General features: G+C 40.7%; 1 protein-coding gene across 6 annotated transcripts in view; it reads right to left on the reverse strand.

Moving 5' to 3' along the window:
* Nucleotides 1–21,800, reverse strand: part of FoxP (forkhead box transcription factor P) — a 210,920-nt gene that overhangs the window by 112,349 nt on the left and 76,771 nt on the right. For 3 of the 6 annotated variants that reach the window (XR_016325711.1, XM_089739889.1, XM_089739887.1), the window contains 11 exons: nucleotides 13,129–13,217; nucleotides 9,495–9,603; nucleotides 8,587–8,799; nucleotides 8,317–8,428; nucleotides 7,373–7,489; nucleotides 6,328–6,436; nucleotides 5,367–5,533; nucleotides 4,708–4,791; nucleotides 3,987–4,031; nucleotides 3,459–3,535; nucleotides 2,770–2,871 (listed from right to left, as the gene is read on the reverse strand). Coding sequence is in view for 5 of the 6 variants with exons in the window: in XM_089739889.1 (XP_089596015.1) it covers nucleotides 2,770–2,871; nucleotides 3,459–3,535; nucleotides 3,987–4,031; nucleotides 4,708–4,791; nucleotides 5,367–5,533; nucleotides 6,328–6,436; nucleotides 7,373–7,489; nucleotides 8,317–8,428; nucleotides 8,587–8,799; nucleotides 9,495–9,603; nucleotides 13,129–13,217 (1,224 nt within the window). In the remaining variant the exon portion in view is untranslated. Of the gene's footprint in view, nucleotides 1–1,878; nucleotides 2,028–2,769; nucleotides 2,872–3,458; nucleotides 3,536–3,986; nucleotides 4,032–4,707; nucleotides 4,792–5,366; nucleotides 5,534–6,327; nucleotides 6,437–7,372; nucleotides 7,490–8,316; nucleotides 8,429–8,586; nucleotides 8,800–9,494; nucleotides 9,604–13,128; nucleotides 13,218–20,220; nucleotides 20,404–21,800 lie in introns of all 6 variants that reach the window. The other 3 variants (XM_089739888.1, XM_089739892.1, XM_089739890.1) reach the window with 3 other exon arrangements.

A 21,800-nucleotide genomic window follows, 5' to 3' on the forward strand; every position in this document is an offset into this window, starting at 1 on the left:
CTACATTGGTCTTAGGTTCGCACATGGGGACTTCAAATTTCAAACAAGTTGAACTGGATTAGCTAACAGGCGGATCTTATTATATAGGTGGATATGTACCACGATCTTCATAAAACTATTATACTTTCGCGGGTATAGCTTTTTCGTACAAAGAAGGAATTTCTAAAAAGCAATCATATTTACGATTAAAACCATTTTTAAAGTCACCTATATCATGATGAAAATATTACGTTTACCATCGATATTTATTATAACGTTACAAATATTTGAGTGTATTATGAAATTAATGCAAGTATCGGAGTATTAGTGAGGCCTTAGGTGTATGTTGGAAGAAATCTCAATTTCGATTTTTGCGTATATAAGTTGGTTAGTCTATAAAATTATGAATACGAATATCAATACTAATGTCAATTCATAGCAGTGGTAGAGAGAGAGAGAGAGAGAGAAAGGGAGAACGTGGAGTCCACGTACTGACAAGTGCAATGTGAGACAGCCACCTATCAGACGGATGGACGACCTAGTGAATATCGCTGGGTCACGTTGGATGCAAGAGGCAACGGCCCAGCCGCACTGGGATCGATTGGAGAGGCCTATGTTCAGCAGTGAACGGCTGAGGTGATGATGATCGATCCGTAATTCGATTGTGCGAATGAGATCGAGACGCGGTTCTTTCATTCCCACCAAGTCTATCAAAGATCCATCAATGTCCACGTATGGTGTGTCACAAATAATTAGCTTATATTTTTTATGGTTGTTTATGTACTGTGACCCCGCGTTAACACCAATTCCCCTATATCTGCCATGAAACAGTAATGCATTTCAGTTTAAATGGAGGTTTTATCAATTCCATGGTTTTTTTTCTTATGTGTGTTTGTTAATTGTCTATTTTTATATAGACATTATGGAATACATACTTTTACACGCAACGGCAATTGAGTATGTTATGTAGCCAATGTGATTACTGTCAAATGAATTGGTAAGTCTGTAACGTATTAGGTTTGTTTTGTAAACGCAGCGATATGTAAGATAGTATAGTTGTCATGTTTTATGAAATATAGACAGTTTAGTCGTGTAGACTGTATTGTAAATATTGTTGTTTTCTTTTCACATAAAATGTGATGTAGACAGTGTTACTTCATGTAAGCTTTTATTCTATTGTGTTGATCAAGTTACTTTGTAATATAAACAGTTTCTTATAAATATATTATAAGTTGTGTGATGATGAAAGTGTTACATATCATGCAAATTAGCATATAGACAGTGGGAGCGTTATATAAACATTTGTGTAGACAGTTCTGTTCTGAAAATATGTGTATTGTGACTAGTGTGGATATGTCTTACTCTATAAAATAGACAGTGCTTCTGTGATGTATTTCAGTGCTTCTCTGATGATTGTAGTTGTAATGTAGACACTACATTGTAAGTATAGTATTGTCTGTAATGTAGACAGTGCGAGTATAATGGTAGCTGTAGCGTAGTCAGAGTGAGTATGATGCGAACTGTAATGTAGACAGTGTGAGTATAATGGAACAGTGATGTAGACAGTGTAAGTACATTATTGCCTGTCACATAGACAGTGCGAGTATGCTGCGAACTGTAATGTAGACGATGCGAGTATAATGTTAACTGTAATGTAGACAGTGTAAGTACATTATTGCCTGTCACATAGACAGTGCGAGTATGCTGCGAACTGTAATGTAGACAATGCGAGTATACTGTTAACTGTAATGTAGACAATATAAGTATATTATTGCCTCTCACATAGACAGTGCGAGTATGATGGGAACTGTAATGTAGACTGTGCGAGTATGATGCGAACTGTGATGTAGACAGTGTGAATGTGTAAGTCTGTATAGTGCATTCGTTGGACGCGCGTACCCGGCGTGGTGCATGGGCGGCGGCGCGTGCGCGGCTCGCTGCGGGCGCCGCTTGTAGAACTCGACCTCGTCGACCGTCCACACGGCTCCCTTCACGTTCTCGACGCGCATAAAGCATTTGTGCAGCGACAGGTTGTGACGCACTGCGTTCTGTTTGTTCGTACTAGTCTATTCTTTATTCGTTCGATGCTAAATTTGTTTGTTTGCACGCATATTTTGACGATGTGGTTGTTTTTTTTTAATGCGTTAATTAATTAAGTGCGCCGGTGAAGGCTCAAACTAGATTGTCTGATAGAGCACATCATCACATCCTAAAGTTCGTAGAGCACAATATTAATCTACAAATTTACGTTTTAACTACACAATAAATAGGTAAACTATCGCGAAGATTTATTTTGGGTCACCTTAAACTTTTTTTTATCCAAAATTCAATGACAACACTTCAAAAAGTTCGTTACTGGATCCAAAACGAATGCGAGAATCATTATGATAAATATGTAATCATGTTTTCTATTTTATTACTATCAAAGATCTGTTATTGTTACGAATTACTTTTCGATTTTGGATCCAATACCTTATAGATTAGAGACTAAAATAGATCATAGCATAATAATGTTCTACCTTCTACGTTTACCTTCCGATCGACTCTTGCGTATATTCAATGATTCAAAATCAAATTCAATTAGTTGTGTGTTACATTAAAAATTCATTCTTGTAAATAATACTTTTAGTATGGTATTATTATTATTTTTAATTTTAAATTATTAATATAGTAATTTATTTTGGTCTGTATTTAACGCTAATTTTTTTTTTTTATTCCTTTGCCTAATTTATGTCTGGTCTTTTAAGTTTGTTTTACAACGTTATTGTCTAGAGTAGGTCATGGACGTACCTTCCAAGTGGCCGCGTTGCGCCTGAAGTAGCAGAATGTCGACTGGAACCAGTTGTAGATCTCGTTCAGGGTCAACTGCTTATCGGGAGATTCGATTATGGCCTGAAATGTATTATGTGGTTCGTCAATAAACGGAAAAATAACCATTAGAGTAATAAGTACTTGTTACGGTTGGCCGGCAATGTATGGCGAAGGTGGTTGCGGAACGCCGCTTGCGCTACAGGAGGTCGTTGAACCTGAGCGTCAGTAGCTGTTACACTGCGAGGGGTCTTAACGTAAAGCTAGAAATCGCATGTAATCCTAAGTTGCTTATTTTTATTTATGTATTGAATTCAACTATGTTAATTTAATTAAGAGACAATAATATGTTATCACATCTGATATTTAGAACGCAAATATTTTTTATTGCTTAGATGGGTGGACGAGCTCACAGCCCACCTGGTGCTAAGTGGTTACTGGACCCCATAACGTAAATGCGCCACCCACCTTCAGATATAATTTCTAAGGTCTCAGTATAGTTACAATGCAGAAATAGGTGGGGTGGTGGTACCTACCCGTGCGGACTCACAAGAGGTCCTACCACCAGTTTTTGCTATTGTTATTAGATATTTCTTAATCTATCCTATTTATTAAGTTATGTTATGATCTCGGATTGGCATACAGAGGGTCTTGATATGGAGATGGCGTACCTGCCGTATGAGGGACGCGTACGTGAACGGGGGTCGCACGTCTGCCGTCTTGTAGAACTCTCGGTTCCGTTGGATCTCTGGAAGGCAAGGTATTCAAACATGAGTGTAGGTCAGGGCTGGGTGGTCGCGGGAGCCCTCAAAGCGCGGGGCAGACTCGGGTGTCACGGTGCGTACCTACGACGAGCTTCGAGAGTCTGTTCTGGCTTCACTAGATGCGTAGCCCAGTAATACTAGCTTTAGTTAGAGCAGTACTTCCCAGAATCTACCACCGGATCGGAACCGCGACCCACTGAGAAGATCCGGCAAGAGACTCAGTACCCGCTCATATTTAGCACTCGTGTACATTTTCATCTATGTACACTTCGCAAAGTTGTGCTTATCCTTTTAGATATCATGACCGCCACTTGAGACACTTGAGACATGAGGTGGAAGTCACATGACGACCACGTGGTCGAAGCAGACGCAATACCAGTTTCTACCCGCGTGACCCCCCAATCCTCTCCCCCCTCTGCCGAGTTTGACACCTACCTTGCTGTACATCGAGTCCAGCTCTTTCGAGCATATAAGGAAGACCTTGATAGGAAATTATTTTCAATTTTAAACAACAATACCAATCACAACACAGATTTTAGACAGATAGACAACTAAATTAAATCAGTTTTTTTTATTAATAGTCAGATGGTTAAGCAAACTTGTGGACATCACAGCGTGTGCATTGAGGCCCGACTTGAGACTTGAGGTCTACGTCTCAATTGCACGGTGTCTATTACACGATGTTGTTCTTTCACCGTGGAAGTCAATCGTGAACATTTGTTAAGTACGTATTTAATGAGAAAAATAGGTGCCTGTCAGTGGGATTCGAACCACGGCGTAGAAGCATAGCTAGATACAAATGCGTCGATCATCTTATCCTTTAAGCTACAACGACTTAAATAAATATTAAAGAGCGCTTTCATCGCATAGTGAATGTTGCCCGCCATAGATATATGAGATCGAAATCACAAACGAACATTTTATTTTTGATGAACGAATTTTCTTTCTTATCTCACACACAATAAATCATTAATGTAACAAACTATTCCACTTAATTTTACCTAAACAATTAACAGAACGACATGTTTATTTGACAGGTTCGAGTAACAAAATGACGGTTTAATTGACAGGTTCATTAATAGTGAAGAGAACTAAATTTTATTTAACGGGTTCAAGTAATATATTGACGACTTAATTGACTAGATAGACGGCTTACCTCCGGCAATGGCGACTCCTGACTTGTCGGAGACGCGTCTTCTAACGGGCCCCGGTGATGTCCCCTCGCTCGGGGCTCCTGAAGCTAATACAAAACACTCATTGTTTTTAGTTCGGAATGATTGTTTTCGTAGCTGAGCCTTACGACGAGCTTAAAGCCCAAAAGGTGGAAGAAGAAATACCCTCTAACAGTTGGTTTGGCTTATTCGCAATACAGCTTCATACAATACTGCCCCATTGCATAAGGAGAGGATTAAGGTATATTTTTTTTATTGCTTAGATGGGTGGACGAGCTCACAGCCCACCTGGTGGTTACTGGAGCCCATAGACATCTACAATGTAAATGCCCACCCACCTTGAGATATAAGTTCTAAGGTCTCAAGTATAGTTACAACGGCTGCCCCGTCCTACAAACCAAAACGCATTACTGCTTCACGGCAGAAATAGCCGGGGCGATGGTACCTACCCGTGCGGACTGTCAATACGTCCTACCACCAGTCTATTACGTTATTCGTTATAGTTATAGTGTGGAGTGCGCTTATTTGACGGGTTTCAGTGGTAGCGGTGTACGGCTAGTAGCTATAGTTATTTGACGGGTTTCAGTAGTAGCGGTGTACGGCTAGTACTTATAGTTATTTGACGGATTTGAGTTGTACGGACCGTGCTTGTGTGCGTGGTGGTCGCGCGCGGCGTGCAGGTGCCGCATCATGGCGGCCAGGCGGTCCCGCTCGCGCCGCAGCTGCAGCTCGAGCTGCGCGACCACTTGCATCTGCACGCGCGCCTGCGCCGCCGAGCGGTCGTCCAGCGTGTGCGCCGCCTCCAGGTGTCTGCCACCCAACCCATTTCATTGTAACTCAACGAAAACTAGACCGTTCAACTAAGCAGATCGCGAATGCTGAATCCGGAAGTGAATAGATTTAAGCGACATTTTTGCAACTTTACAACTTTTATACCATCAATAGAAAAAAAAGGTGATCTATTCAAAGTTTGAAAATTTAGAAAAAACATCATAACGAAAAAAAACTTCTTCAGCTATTTCAATGGAATAAATTTAATTGAAGTTCAATTAAAAACATCGAACTGTTTGGGCTAATACCAGATAAAACGCTCCTTTAATTACAAAGATAAATGTTGCGTATAGCTTTTCAACCTTCGATATATGTATGTCATTGTAATTGAGCTAATCTCAAAAACGTCATGAAACTAATTAATTTGTTTACAATTACAATTAAAATAATTAAATATTAGCAAATATATTATAGTTATGCATTAACGTTAATGCGTTAATACAACAAATATAGATAATAGTTATGAATTGAAGTCGTAGATTTGAATCTCCAGATATTTCCATGAATGAACAATCCTTTGCAGTTTCTTATGAGCTTTCACTAGAATATTTAATTATGAGAACTCGTGAGCCCGCTGTACGTTACGTTGTAAAGATACTTTTAATTTTTTTAACATTTTAATAATTAATCACTTTTCAGAAAAGCAGCCAAAAAGTCAATTACAAATCAGGATTCCTGATACGGAAATAAACCTAACGAGTGTTACCAGTTTTCATAAATACTTCAGAAATTTAATTTAATAAAAATACATAAGGAAAGTCAGGTGGTCTCACTTGAGGAAAGCCTGGTAGTCATCAGCGAGAGCATCACAGCCGGGCCACTTGCAGACCCCTCTCCCGAACAGAGGATGTTCCTCCATTTCATTTCCCCACAACATCAGACCTGAAATACACGACCTCTTACTCAAAATCCGCCGGATTCCCAGAAGGAATTAATTCAGTGATGAAGATAAAAATCAGCAAGTCTTTTCATCCATATTTACAAGAAAAATAAATTGTTATTTCTATTAATATTACAAATGTGTAAGTAAGAGACGATAGATGGGCAAATAAGTGGCTTATCGGGTTCTTCTAAAAATCCCACTGAAATCTCAGAAAATAACCACCATTTTACTGAGACTTTATTTCACATCATCTCATCTCGTCTCATTTAATTTCATCCCAATTTTTTCATTCCGCTCCACATAATTTTTCAAATAACAGAATATGTATGCGTTATAATTGAAGATTTTTAATAGACTTAACACTAGCCACACTGGCATCGCAATTTCCATACTTAACAAAAGAAGAAACAGCTCTATTACATTCGGAGTTTTTTTTTTCCCCTACCTAAGCTGATGGTCTTGAGAGACTATTTCAATGTAACCTTAACAATTAGGTGAGCTCACGGTGCTCAAACCTGACGTCGTTGCTAACACTGGCCCTAGCAAGAGCAGTGCTTCGCAGAATCTAGCACCGGATCGGAAACGCGACCCACTGAGAAGATCCGGCGAGAAACTGTGTTTGTGGGTTAATTTACTCGCCAAGCCCTTCGCCGCAAGCGACGGGTTCGACGAGACCGATGATCGGTGCTTGAGATACCTAAAAGTACCGTTAATGGATCAGGAGGATCCGAAATGACGTGCTTTGGGCGACGTCGACTGTTTACCATTCGGTCTGCAGGATCGTGTAATAATACAATGTGTATGTACCCTAGCAAGAGTGGTACTTCGCAGAATCTACCAGCAGATCGGAAACGCGACTCAATGAGAAGATCCGGCGAGAAACTCAGTGGGTTCGGAGTTAATCGCAACCCTAGCTGCTATAGCTTTAAGAGTACCTGGAGGAGCATTGGGTGGCACTGACAGAGGGCCGTGCATGAGATACTGACGCTGCACGGCCTGTAGTTGCTGCACCAGCTGTTGTTGTTGGGCGCCCAGCTGCTGATGCAGTGACCCTGGGCGATGTATACCGGTCAGAGGTGTATGCGAGATATAAAAGTTTTTTTGGTACATTTGCTTTACTACGACCACGAGTGGGTCATATAATGACAGCTTTATAAAAGTTAAGGTCCAGTATCATCTATCTTCAACACAGTGGCTTGGGTTTAAAAGGTTTAACTTTATCCTGAATTTGGTTTAATGATCAATGGACCTAGAACGTTAGGAAACAGAAAACTGCTTAGCTGTGAAAGTAATCATGCTTTCGCTATTTAGGAAGGATAGATGCAGATGGGTTTTCAAGGTTACTGGATATTGTATTTCTCAGCCGTCAAACTGTATTGAAAGCGGCGGTTAGAAACGTTGCAGTACGATTAATTTATGTCCTTATGAGATTTTATATATTATTTATTATTATTATATACTATATTACACATATTGATCTTATAGATCCACCTTGAGACATGAGATCGAAGACCCAATTGTTTAAAAACCTTGTTTAATTATTTGTTGTTTTTTTTTATTGATTAGATGGGTGGACGAGCTCACAGCCCACCTGGTGTTAAGTGGTTACTGGAGCCCATAGACATCTACAACGTAAATGCGCCACCCACCTTGAGATATAAGTTCTAAGGTCTCAAGTATAGTTACAACGGCTGCCCCACCCTTTAAACTGAAACGCATTACTGCTTCACGGCAGAAATAGGCAGGGTGGTGGTACCAACCTCGCTCAGACTCACAAGAGGTCCTACCACCAGTAACAGAATACAGTTCTAAAAAACTTTACAATTGAATACCTGAAGTATATGTAGCCGTAGTACACGAATCAATAAAAGCTTCTTACCAGGAGAAGTGTCTGGAGGCGGCAGGTGAGGCTGCGACAGCAGATTCAGATTGATCTGATCTTGGAGTCTGGACTGCTCCAACTGCCGTTTAGCAGCCTCCGAAGACATGTGCTAAATATATAATAATAATAATAATATAAATCTTTATTTAACACCACATGTACAGAGTAAGCATATAAAACAAATAATAGACGGTGACATAAATTGGCAAATTAGACAATTTTCATTCCTTTACATAAATAATTTGAAAAATACTGTTCACTGTTTACCTGTTTTTGCATCTGATGCTGATGGAAAAGCCTTTGTTTCATCAAGGCCTGGAGCTGCGTGTGCTGGTCTATCAGCTGCATTGCGAGCAGGTCTGGTGCGACCAGTGGTAGCGGAGAGCGAGCCCCAGCGGTGCCGGCCGCGCTGCCCGCGGGAGACGACACCGGCGCCGGGCTGGAGTGGGCCGAGCCACTCGGTGACGGCGGTGCTGAGCTCTATAAGACGTCAAAATCATATTAACGTACCTTCTTTCCTGATTTAGGGACCTTTTCGCAAAGATCTAATGAACCGTGCAAGTCTTTGGAACGTGATCAATGGCCATTCGTTGGAGTTGAGTGCATATTTCAGTAGATTCTACACACATAATTATCACTCTTAAACTTAAATTAGTTAAAAAGAGATCAATATCGTCACCTATGATTTAGCATTACGGTACTAAGCCGATACTAGTAGGTTTCGCATGAGTATCAAAATGTTTAAGGCACGCCTAAGCCTGATGGTTTCAGAAGGCAAAAAAAAATAATACCTAATACAATTTTTTTCCCCTACTTAAGCTGACGGCCTTGAGAAGCCATTTCAACGTAACCCTAACAAGTAGGAGAGCTCGCGGGACTCACACCTGACAACGTTGCTAACACTAACCCTAGCAAGAGCAGTGCTTCACAGAATCTATCACCGGATCGGAAACGCGGCCAACTGCAAAGATCCAGCAGAAGCTGTGTTTGTGGGTTAATTTATTCGTCAAGCCCTTCGTCGCAAGCGGCGGGTTCGACGAGACCGATGACCGCTGCTTGATGTACCTAAAAGCACCGTTAATGGATCAGGAGGATCCGAAATGACGTGCTTTTGGCGACGTCGACTGCTTACCATTCGGTCTAGAGGATCTTGAAATAATACAATGTGTACGTACCCTAGCAAGTGCAAGCGGCTCATGGTCGCGGGGGGGAGAGGCGCGGCGCGGGGGCGAGCTGCGCCGGCGTCGCCGCGCCGCCTCGCCGCCCCACCTGCCAGACTCCTCACTGGAACAACGATTTGCTTACAGAAAAGCCAGAGGTTCATATGTAATTCATCATCTGTCCATATGTTATTCTCACATACGTAGCTCTGGTTTTTGTCCTTACTATGCTGATAGCCCTGAGAGGCTATATCAGCGTTACCGTAGCGTGTAGTTGAGCTCTCGGGGCTCAAACCGGAGGTGTTGCTAAAACTGGCCCTAGCAAGAGCAGTGCTTGGCAGAATCTATCATCGGATCGGAAATGCGACTCACTGAGAAGATCCGACGAAAAACTCAGTAGGCTGCTTTTTAATGATAAATACTTGTGATGGGTATACGATGAGCTCACAAGCCTTTTTTATTCACCAAATTATTTTTTTAGAGTGTAAGAATTACTGGTGGCTCGAAGGCAGATTCACTAGGACAGGTAGGCGAGGACGCGCTTAGTTAGCCCGGAGGAAGATTTTCGTCTTTGATCCTTGCTGTTTCTTTACCAGATAAACTATACGAATATGAAATACTTAAATGGTATATTGTGCTATATTTAGATTTTTTCAATAACCAAAAAATAACAATCTCCTTTGCTCACTTTGAGAATCACCGGTTCCAAATTCTTAATGAAAAAACTGCTGTTTCATAACTTCTAAGGTGTCAAATTTCAAACTTCATCCTACATAAATTTAACCCACTATTTGCATACCTACCTAATATAGCAAGAACAGCAATGTTATTGGCACGTGCTATGTTGTAAAATAGATATGAAGATTGAGATTTTACAGTACTATCCCATATCACTCGAGAGTTAATCAAAATATGTATACCATGTGGTAGTTAGTACGTGGGTAGGCATGGATACCGCCACCAGTCCCACCACAATAGAATGCATTCGTGCATACCTCATAAGGGTAGGATAGACGTATTACAATACTAATACTTAGTCTGGCCATAAATACTGTTACAATAAAAATAAAAAAAAACTATTGCAAATAACATTTATTACTTTTACAGTGTGTTTGTTTTAATACATAAATATAAAACAATTTAAAGTATAAAAATCTTATTTGAAGTGGTCCCCATTGGCTGCAATACAGTCCTTTAAACGTTGAGGCCAGTTATCAATAGAAGCACGCACTCTTTCCATGGGAAAAATTTTCACTGCCAATCGTATGGATTGTTTTAGGGACTCCAAATTATCATGGCGTTTAGAGCAAGCCGTACTCTCTAAAACTGACCATAACTCATAATCCAGCGGATTAAGATTGGGACTAGACGACGGCCAATCCTCAGCTCTAATGAAGTCCGAAACGTTCGTTTCCAACCAAGACTGCGTAGACCGAGCTTTATGACCCGGCACCGAGTCTTGCTGGAAGGACCATTCTTGATTATTGAGCATGGTGTTGTTAAGGGGCTTCACTACCTTCTCAAGAATGGTATCTTGATACACTTGTGCCGATGTTTTTATACCTTTTTCAAAAAATTATGGATCAGTCACTCCTTCATATCTAATACCCCACCAAACCATCACTGAGGTCGGATAGTGCCCACGTTGCACTCTGTCGACTAATTGGGAAGATTCCTTAGAGCTTTGAGCATAAATACGGTCATTTTGTTTGTTAAAATATTGCTCAATTGTAAAAAAATTCTCATCCGTAAACAAAATTTTTCTATGACCTCCCTTTGCGTACCGCTTCAGTAGTTGTTTCGATTTTACCGCCCTATTCTCTTTTAAATGATCAGTAAAGAAATGACCAGTACGTCTCTTACAGGCTGCAAGTCCTAAGTCATCTTTTAAAATACGCGACATGGTTCTAGGTGCTATCTTCATCTCCCGAGATAAAATATTTAACTTTCGGACAGGATTTCTTCGAATTCTTTCCCTTACTGCCTTGACCACCTTTTTTGTACGAACACTACGGGGACGGCCAGATCTTTTTCTGTCACAAACAGAGGAGGTCTCATTGCACCTATTAATAGCCCGGTACACAAAGAGTTTTAAAAATTGCATTTGGCTCCATACCTACTTTGTGTAATGCAATCACAGCGATTCGATTCTCTTTATCACCCCACTCCATTTTAATATCGCAAAATATTGTACAATGTATTAGCGCCAAAATGAGAAAACTCAATGAGCAATCATATAAAAATGACAGATTCCAAATTCAAATGTAATATTTTGTTTATTTTTAATTGTAACAGTATTTATAGCCAGACTAAGTATATACGAGCGAATTTAAGTTTTTTTTTTTTGCTTAGATGGGTGGACGAGCTCACAGCCCACCTGGTGTTAGGTGGTTACTGGACCCCATAGATATCTACAACGTGAATGCGCCACCCACCTTGAGATATAAGTTCTAAGGTCTCAGTATAGTTACAACGGCTGCCCCACCCTTCAAACCGAAACGCATTACTGCCTCACGGCAGAAATAGGCAGGGCGGTGGTACCCACCCGCGCGGACTCACAAGAGGTCCTACCACCAGTAATTACGCAAATTATAATTTTGCGGGTTTGATTTTTATTACACGATGTTTTATTACACGAAGTACCTTTTTTGTGAATTCGTTCCATGTCACATTAAAATTTAAACTATAAGGATTGAGCTACATCTTTCTTCTGTGCTTACATACGGAAATACAACCCATTTCATATTAGATATGAGACTAGATAGAAGGAAATACTATATAGATACTTATATCACCATAGATTTTACCATTAGAACTATATAATATTTAATAGTCTTTGAAGTCGTCGTGGCCTAAAGGATAAGACGTCCGGTGCATTCGTATCTAGCGATGCACCGGTGTTCGAATCTCGCAGGCGGGTACCAATTTTTCTAATGAAATACGTACTTAACAATTGTTCATGATTGACTTCCGCGTTGAAGGAATAACATCGTGTAATAAAAATCAAACCCGCAAAATTATAATTTGCGTAATTACTGGTGGCAGGACCTCTTGTGAGTCCGCCCGGGTAGGTACCACCACCCCGCTTATTCCTGCCGTGAAGCAGTAATGCGTTTCGGTTTGAAGGGTGGGGCAGCCGTTGTAACTATACTGAGACCTTAGAACTTATATCTCGAAGTGTGTGGCGCATTTACGTTGTAGATGTCTATGGGTTCCAGTAACCACTTAACACCAGGTGGGCTGTGAGCTGGTCCACATATCTAGGCAATAAAAAAAAATGTTTTTCTTCGTTCTTTGGAATTCGCGGACACAATTATAGCTACATTTACGATTCAATCCCGCGTTTTTTTATTATCATTACATTATTCCCAAAGTTTCGAATAGTTTACAGTTACGTGATCACAGAAAATGCCTTTTTTATTTTTTTATTGCTTTTAAATGGGTGGACGAGCTCACAGCCACGGTTACTCGAGCCCATAGACATCTACGATGTAAATGTGCCACCCACCTTCAGATATAAGTTCTAAAGTCTCAGTATAGTTACAATGCAGAAATAGACGGGGTGGTGGTACACTACCCGTGCGGACTCACAAGAGGTCCTATCACCATCTGTATATCTGTCTGATTATCATGAAGCCGAAGAACTTACCGGTCCAGACAGCGGTCCAGCTCGAATGAGTTGATAAGCGGCGGCTTCGCGGCGCCACCGGGATTTGGGTTCAGTGCCGACTCCGGACCCTAAGGACAACAATAATTAAAAGATTAAAAACAAACTTTATAAATAGAATCGAGATGATCCCCTCATCTCTTTTTTATCATCGCACCTCCCGCCATACCGGAGCAGAGTTCATCCATAATATTATCTGGAACCGCTGCGTTCATCGACAGTGCGTTTCCAAAGATCTTTTTTGCCACGTACCATCCGGGTTTGGAATGAACTCCCCTCCACGGTGTTTTCCGAGCGCTATGACATGTCCTTCTTCAAACGAGGCTTGCGGAGAGTACTTAATGGTAGGCAGCGGCTTGGCTCTGCCCCTGGCATTGCTGACGTCCATGAGCGACGGTGACCACTTACCATCAGGTGGGCTGTATGCTCGTCTGCCTACAAAGGCAATAAAAATAATTAGAAAATGGGAGTACACTAGAAGAATGTGGTGTTTTTTAAATTCATTTCATATTGTATCGATCAGCAAGAAAAATAACATAAAAGCAGCATTATCAAATGACTCCCTAAAAAGGCTCTCAATTTGAATCATGTATTTTTATTAAAATTCTAAGTGTAACAGAGGCGAATAGGTAATTACAACTCTAAGATACGCTACGCAGATATTACAATCGATTCAACAGTTGTTTTGAACTATGCTGTTTTCTGACAAGTAAATACAGATTTTACGATGAAATTCGATATGACAATCCGATTCTGCAATCGGATTTAGTAATAGTTAATCTAGTTTCCCACTTAATACTGGCGTAGCTTCTTTCCGGTGAGGGCTATGGGACACACGGATTCTCGATTCCGGTACCAATTTTTATGCACACCACTGTAAGCTACTCCGATGGCAGTCCGATGTCGCACCGATATTTCCTACGCTAACGAGAAAGATCATAAGTACCGTTTCTGCGAACACTCAATAAGTACCCTTAACTTCGTAATCGTTAACAATTTTTCTACAGTAATAGCAAGAGACATTTATTGGAATACCAAAAGAACGTCTTCACTAATTATCAATGAGCGCGTTTGATACCGATCTCAAAGATCAAATTATTGCTATTATTATGTGATAATTAAAAAATATATTAAAGAAATTGTTTGCCGGAAAAATTGCAGTAGTTTTGTTTTTCGGTCGATCTGGGTGATCTCTGCTTGAAATTACCCACACCACTTTCGTGACCCCCATATAACTAATTAACGCCATACACAACTAAACAAAACGCAAACATACATTTCTCTTTATCATAACAAAAACAAATTCAAAAAATCGTGAGTTTTCCAATAACTAATAAACCTTTTCAGAGAAACGGCCGATTGAGCATCGGAAAAAATCACGCGTGCATACGAAAAGCAAACGTAAAAAGTAATTAACGTTGTACGTATTTGACGTACCACGTATTATTATTGTACATAATATCGGAACGTGACGAAAGCGCCGATGTTATATTAAGTTCTTGGAACTCCTGCGAGGAATTATGTAACCGCGGTAACAATTATGCGGCAACGCTTGCTTTGTAAGCGGAAGGCTTTATTTATTAATCGAATTGCATTTTATTTATAACGAAATATTTTGTTTTTACGGTCCGCTAAAATAACAATAATGATTTGAAGCGACGAAGGGCTCGACGAGTAAACCCACAGACATAGTACACTGAGTTTCTCGTCGGATCTTCTCAGTGGGTCGCGTTTCCGATCCGGTGGTAGATTCTGCGAAGCACTGCTCTTGCTAGAGCCAGTGCTAGCAAAACCTCCGGTTTGAGCCCCGAGAGCTCACCTACACGCTAGGGTAACGCTGAAATAACCTCTCAAGGTGATAGCAAGGTGATAGCATTGGTAGGAAACAAAATATATATATATTGAGGAATAGTGAAAGTTAAAAACAACTTTGATTCTCTTTTTCAAGGAAATAGATTTTCCTTAAAAAAAACAATTCTTTTTTTTGTATTGGTTAGATGGGCGGACGAACTCACAGCCCACCTCGTGCTAAGTGGTTACTGGAGCCCATAGACATCTACAACGTAAATGCGCCACCCACCTTGAGATATAAGTACTTAGGTCTCAAGTATAGTTACAACGGCTGCCCCACCCTTCAAACCGAAACGCATTACTGCTTCACGGCAGAAATAGGCAGGGTGGTGGTACCTACCCGTACGGACTCACAAGAGGTCCTACCACCAGTAATTAAAATTTATTTTTTTATTAGAATACCTTTTGCTATGTGATTTAGTAAAATGAATTCATTATTATTTCTAACAAAACGTGTAATGTTTTCTGACGAATTGCAATCAACATTAATGAATAATCTAGAATATCCCATACTGGGGTCCCTAAATATGAAGTTGACACAAATGTATGGAGGTACAGCCCACATATCTAAGTAGGGTTTAAACATTTGCGTAAATACCTAAAGCTCAGAGCTAGGATTTTTAACATAACCACTTTAAATAAAGCTTAATTACGCGGCAGGTACCTTTGCCAGAGGTTTCAAACTGTGTGGACATCAGTGAAGATGGCAGCAGGCATAGACAAGGTGCCTATGAGTTCTACTATAACATTCCGGTAGCTATTGTAAGCCATATAAATGCTTTAGAATCAGATTTATTTACTTAAGTCGTCGTGGCCTAAAGGATAAGACGTCCGGTGCATTCGTATGTAGCGATGCACCGGTGTTCGAATCTCGCAGGCGGGTACCAATTTTACTAATGAAATACGTACTCAACAAATGTTCACGATTGACTTCCACCGTGAAGGAATAACATCGTGTAATAAAAACCAAACCCGCAAAATTATAATTTGCGTAATCACTGGTGGTAGGACCTCTTGGGAGTCCGCACGGGTAGGTACCACCACCCCGCTTATTTCCGCCGTGAAGCAGTAATGCGTTTCGGTTCGAAGGGTGGGGTAGCCGTTGTAACTATACTGAGACCTTAGAACTTATATCTCGAGGTGAGTGGCGCATTTACGTTGTAGATGTGTATAGGCTCCGGTAACCACTTAACACCAGGTGGGCTGTGAGCTCGTCTATCCATCAAAGCAATAAAAAATAAATAAATAAAACTTATTACAATTCATGTAAAATTTACATTGGCGGACTTAATGCCTAAGGCATTCTCTACCAGTCAACAAAAGTAGTGCAGAGTAAATAGTGGTAGCTGCAATGAAATTTATATTAAATTAGAAATACATACACAAAAAATATATACACATATACATTTATACACACATACATACATACATTTAATAGTTTATACAGTATTAAAAGGAATATAATATTAATAATTTCACAGATGCCAAATTGATAATAATTGTAATAAGCCAACATCAAATCTCTACATCCACAATCATAATATGCAATCAATTTGAGTAAAAAAAATATTCAACCAAACAAAAAATTATTTTTGAATATACATTTTTTTATCAATAACAATAACAATAACCCTGTTGGTCCTACGAGATGGTGTATTTACGTTGTAAACAGCTATGGACTCCAGTAACCACATAACACCAGGTGGGCTGTGAGCTCGTCCACCCATCTAAGCAATAAAAAAGTACCTCTTGAGTCCGCACGGGTAGGTACCACCGCCCTGCCTATTTCTGCCGTGAAGCAGTAATGCGTTTCGGTTTGAAGGGCGGGGCAGCCGTTGTAATGTAAAAACGGGCTCTCAACACGTCTTACCACCAGCGTTATGAATAATAATGGTTTCTTCACTAACGCCTAACTTCAATTACTGTAGACATTGTTGTAAGGATTAGTTACATTGCGTTTTTACAAATTAAACTTAAGATGATATTTTATTATATAGATGTCAATGTAAATCATTTTAATCGCACCGCGGGATTCAAGTTCTTCTGAAGAGAACCAACGAAACAAACTCAGCGAGATTATATAATGATTTCTGTGTTCCTTTTTATATATAAATCTACAGTGGTTTTTACGGATGTTCCGTTATAACTACTGAACCATGCATCCGATTGACTTGAAACTTGGTATCCATGTAGAAAATACATGTACTTAATGGATAAGCTAATATTTATATGAGTGTCAGACTCCTTAATAATATTAACAATAAATAATAATGTTAATTTTAAATGCCCAGCGAAGCGGGCGAGTATAATATAATATAGAATAGCAATATGATCGAGCAATTTGAAGCGTACACCACAATTCCTTTTTTTATGATTGAAGGATTACTGGTAGACCGGAGGCCTTTCCAGTTTCACCAGGACAGGTGGGTGAGCAAAAGCTCAGCCAGGAGGGGTGGGATTAGCTAACATCTACCTGAGCGCTTTCGAATGAGACCCAACTCAAGAACAACTTCTTCACGAATGAATCTAATAGCGGATCGGAATCGAGACCCTCTGATAAGATTCGGCGAGAAACTCAGCGGGCTGATGCATGAGTATCACAATTCCACGTCGGATTATCTGTTAAGAGATTGTTGAGCACTGATTGCTTCATAGCTAACGATTGAAAAGGATTTTGGACGGAGATAAGACTCAATTTGATCGCAAAACACTATAAGGCATCTTGAGCTTACTGCGTCATAATTATATTAGATATCAAGAATTAAATAACTACTATAAAAGAGTAAAAATCACAACTCAACAAAAAACAATCTTAAATCATGAAAATCTAAACCGATTCCGGGTTTGTTTTTATACCGACGCACTTTTTTCACCGTGAAATTCCATTGGTAAAACACACCTGGTAATTAGGTGTTCAGCCAAAAGGAATACCTGATCTGACTACAAGATAATCGATTATCTACGAGCCACCAAACAAAGTAACAAAGCATTTGCATCCATTAACGATAAACATTTAATTTTTGATTCCCAGAGTATGTTCGTTAGAAATAATCTCAGGCGGGGTACCAATTTTTCTAATGAAATACGTACTCAACAAATGTTCACGATTGACTTCCACGGCGAAGGAATAGCATCGTGTAATAAAAATCAAACCCGCAAAATTATAATTTCCATAATTACTGGTGCTAGGACCTCTTGTAAGTCCGCGCGGGTAGGTACCACCGTCCTGCATATTTCTGCCGTGAAGCAGTAATGCGTTTCGGTTTGAAGGGTGGGGTAGCCGTTGTCACTATACTTGAGACCTTAGAACTTATATCAAGGTGGGTGGCGCATTTACGCTGTAAATCTCTATGGGCTCCAGTAACCACTTAACACCAGGTGGTCTGTGAGTTCGTCCACCCAGCTAAGCAATAAAAAAAATTATATCGGTCGATTTTTCTGGTCTGGGCGGTCCGAAACTCGACTTCTCAAAACGATAAAGCACCGGGTCTTGACGCACTTAAACCGGTAATGTTTACTTATCGCGTAACATTGTTTTGTTTTTTTAAAGGAAAAACAAATCCCACCGCCCGACCCGGCCGGCGACCGAAACAATAACATAACACGTTACAAGCGTTTTGATAAACTCGCCTTTATTCAAAACAATACGGGGTTAGGTTACTCTTAGTCATGCAGGTAATATTGCATTCGTGGCTTTCGAGAGGATGCAAAACAAAATTGGCGACTGAATTACCAGTCGATCGAATGCTTTATCTGACTGACTCAGCGTTGCGGTACCTAGTTGCGGTTTATTGGTGGTAGGACCTCTTGTGAGTCCGCACGAGTAGTTACCACTATCCTGCCTATTTCTGTCGTGAAGCAGTAATGCGTTTCGGTTTGAAGGGTGGGGCAGCCGTTGTAACTATACTTAAGACCTTAGAACATATACCTCAAGGTGGGTGGAGCATTTACGTTGTAGATGTCTATGGGCTTCAATAACGACTTAACACCAAGTGGGCTGTGATCTCGTCCACCCATCTAAGCAATAAAAAAAAAGATGAAACAAAAGAAATCAGATGTAATTAAAACTGATTTCTCGTTAATTATTTATAACATTTCGACGACTTCGTCCCTGATTCCGTAAAAATAGTTTTATTTATCCTAAAGATCTCCCGAAAACCGATGAAAAGCGCTAATACTTCATTAGAGCAAAACCAATATTTTTATTATATTCTTATGGTCATGTTATCCATTCAATTGGCTAAGATTGAATTTTTTGGCGCGAAGTAATTATACATTCTATAATAAATAAATAAATATTTACTAAATATCAATCACGCCACGTTAACTGGTCCTGTGATAAGTTCGTAAAGAACTTGTGTTACAGGTACCAGATAACGGAAATAATTGTAAGATTTTTTTATTATGCAAATATATGTATAATAAATAAATAAAAAATAATTGTATGATAAATATAAATGTCTTTTCCAGGGTTATGGTTGTCAGAGCTGATTGACAACAAGACAAATGGTCCAACTCTCAATTAAATTCTATTATGTCTAAGCCTTACCTATAGAACGGCCGTCTGGTGTAGTGGTAAGTGACATAGTCACTACACAAGGGAGTCGCGGTTTCGAATCCCGCCAAGGGAAGATATTTGTATGATAAATATAAATGTCTTTTCCAGGGTTATGGAAGTTATTGAGACTTGGACCATTGTCTTGTTGTCAATCAGCTCTGATAACCAGTCCTAGCAGTCGCGTCAAAAATGAGTCTTGCTGTAGTAGTTAGGAAACCGTGTCCCTCCAATAAAAATACACCAATCTCAATAACGAATATAATTTCTAATACACAAATTCTTGGCTTTATCGAAAAGTAAACCATTATTACTCATCTTATCTTATTTTCTTCTATTATATAAAAATGAATTGCTGTTCGTTAGTCTCGCTAAAACTCGAGAACGGCTGGACCAATTTGGTTAATTTTGGTCTTGAATTATTTGTGGAAGTCCAGATACGGTTTAAAAGGTAGATAAATATGAAAATGCTCGAAATTAAATAAAAATAACAATTTTCTTTTTGCTTTGATGTGTCCCCCTGTCGGACGGATTCCTTTTGTTTGTTTTAAGTTTATTTTATACAAAAGCTTAGGACTTTTATTTATCGATTGAGGCACTACGAAGTCTGCCGGGTCAGCTAGTTTTTAAATAAATAAAATCTCATAGAATCTTTTGTCAATACTAACCTGTCTAACAGCGTACAGCATTTCAAATTCTTCTAATAAGTCTTCTCTGTCTTCGATATTCACTTTATATCCGAACCACGATACAACTCTCTTTACCTCAACTATCGACCATAATGGTCTTGTACTCCAATTGTATTATTAATACCACTATAATTATTTCTCATGTTACAAAGAACTTGTAGTCTGAAAAACAAATGCTTTGAGATTTCATCGCTGTTCAGTTTTTGATCCGAAGTGTTAAAGTAAATTCATTGTTACATCTCGAATTAGGTAAATGTTTTTTTTATTGCTTAGGTGGGTGGACGAGCTCACAGCCCACCTGATGTTAAGTGGTCACTGGAGCCCATAGACATCTACAACGTAAATGCGCCATCCGCCTTTTTTTTTTTTTTGGTCAGGAGGAAATCGCCGGACTTCCGCCCTTTTCTGGGGATACTGGGCGGGGTATGTCAGAGTCGAACTGACTAAAACCTCCTGTCGCTCAACAACCAACGTCCAAACCTCGCATGAGACAGAACTCATGACAAGGCAAAGGGGGGAAAGTGAAGCGTTTAGTGCGGAGCACATCTCTCCCATCACCCTCCCCCTCGGGACGCCGGACTGGCGGTCGTCGGCGCCACGACCACCAGTCCTCTCGGTCGGCAGACTGTCCGAAGCCCGCCTAGATGGCGCCGGTTAGAGTGGGTTACCCTACGGAATACCCCGCTGGGCCAGAACCAGCGTGGGTCGAGGATAGCCGGCCTTCCATCACCCTGATGCTCTTGCGTAAAACGCCTGCAAAGCAGCTTGCACGACGTCTTCTTAGGCCCCCCTTGCCGGTCCCCAGACCAACATGTGAGGGGGACCCGAAACACTTAAAGGGCCAGGGCTTGGGCGATATCCGCCTCCCTGGCCCCCGCTCGACGGCGGCGGGATTGTGCGTCTCTCACGCGCCCCGCCGCCTCCTTCTGCGAGATGGTGCACTCGCAGAAGTCGAGCATCGCCTTCCACGACTCTTCGTCGCCGAGCATCGATGCCACAATACTCGGCAACGACAAGTCGGTTCCTATTTTTGCGACGAGGACACGGCGCCACCCCTCCCATGCGGGGCAGGCGACGAGCGTATGCTCTGCCGTGTCCAAGTCGCAACCACAATGGTGGCACTCTGCCGTCGGCTCGGCTGTGATCCGGTGCAGGAACTCACCGAAACAACCATGCCCAGTGAGCACCTGCGTGAGCCGGAAAGTGAGGCGTCCTCTGTCACGATTCACCCAATCCACAAGGACCGGGCGAATCGCCTCGACGGTCCTACGACCAGCCGAAGGATCAGCCAGCCGTCTGGACCATGACTCCAGCGCGCCATCCGCCGTGAGATATAAGTTCTAAAGTCGCAGTATAGGGACAACGGCGGCCCCACTCTTCAAACCGAAACGCATTACTGCTTCACGGCAGAAATAGGCGAGGCGGTGGTACCTACCCGTCCGGACTCACAAGAGGTTCTACCCCAGATAAAATAATTGAGATTTAAAACTATAATACTTGACCGACTTAAGCTCGCGTTTTTTTAAATCTCATTACATTATGACAGTGGTAACAGTCTT

This window comes from Bombyx mandarina, chromosome A1 (assembly GCF_030267445.1).
Source record: "Bombyx mandarina strain Sakado chromosome A1, ASM3026744v2".
NCBI lineage: Eukaryota > Metazoa > Arthropoda > Insecta > Lepidoptera > Bombycidae > Bombyx > Bombyx mandarina.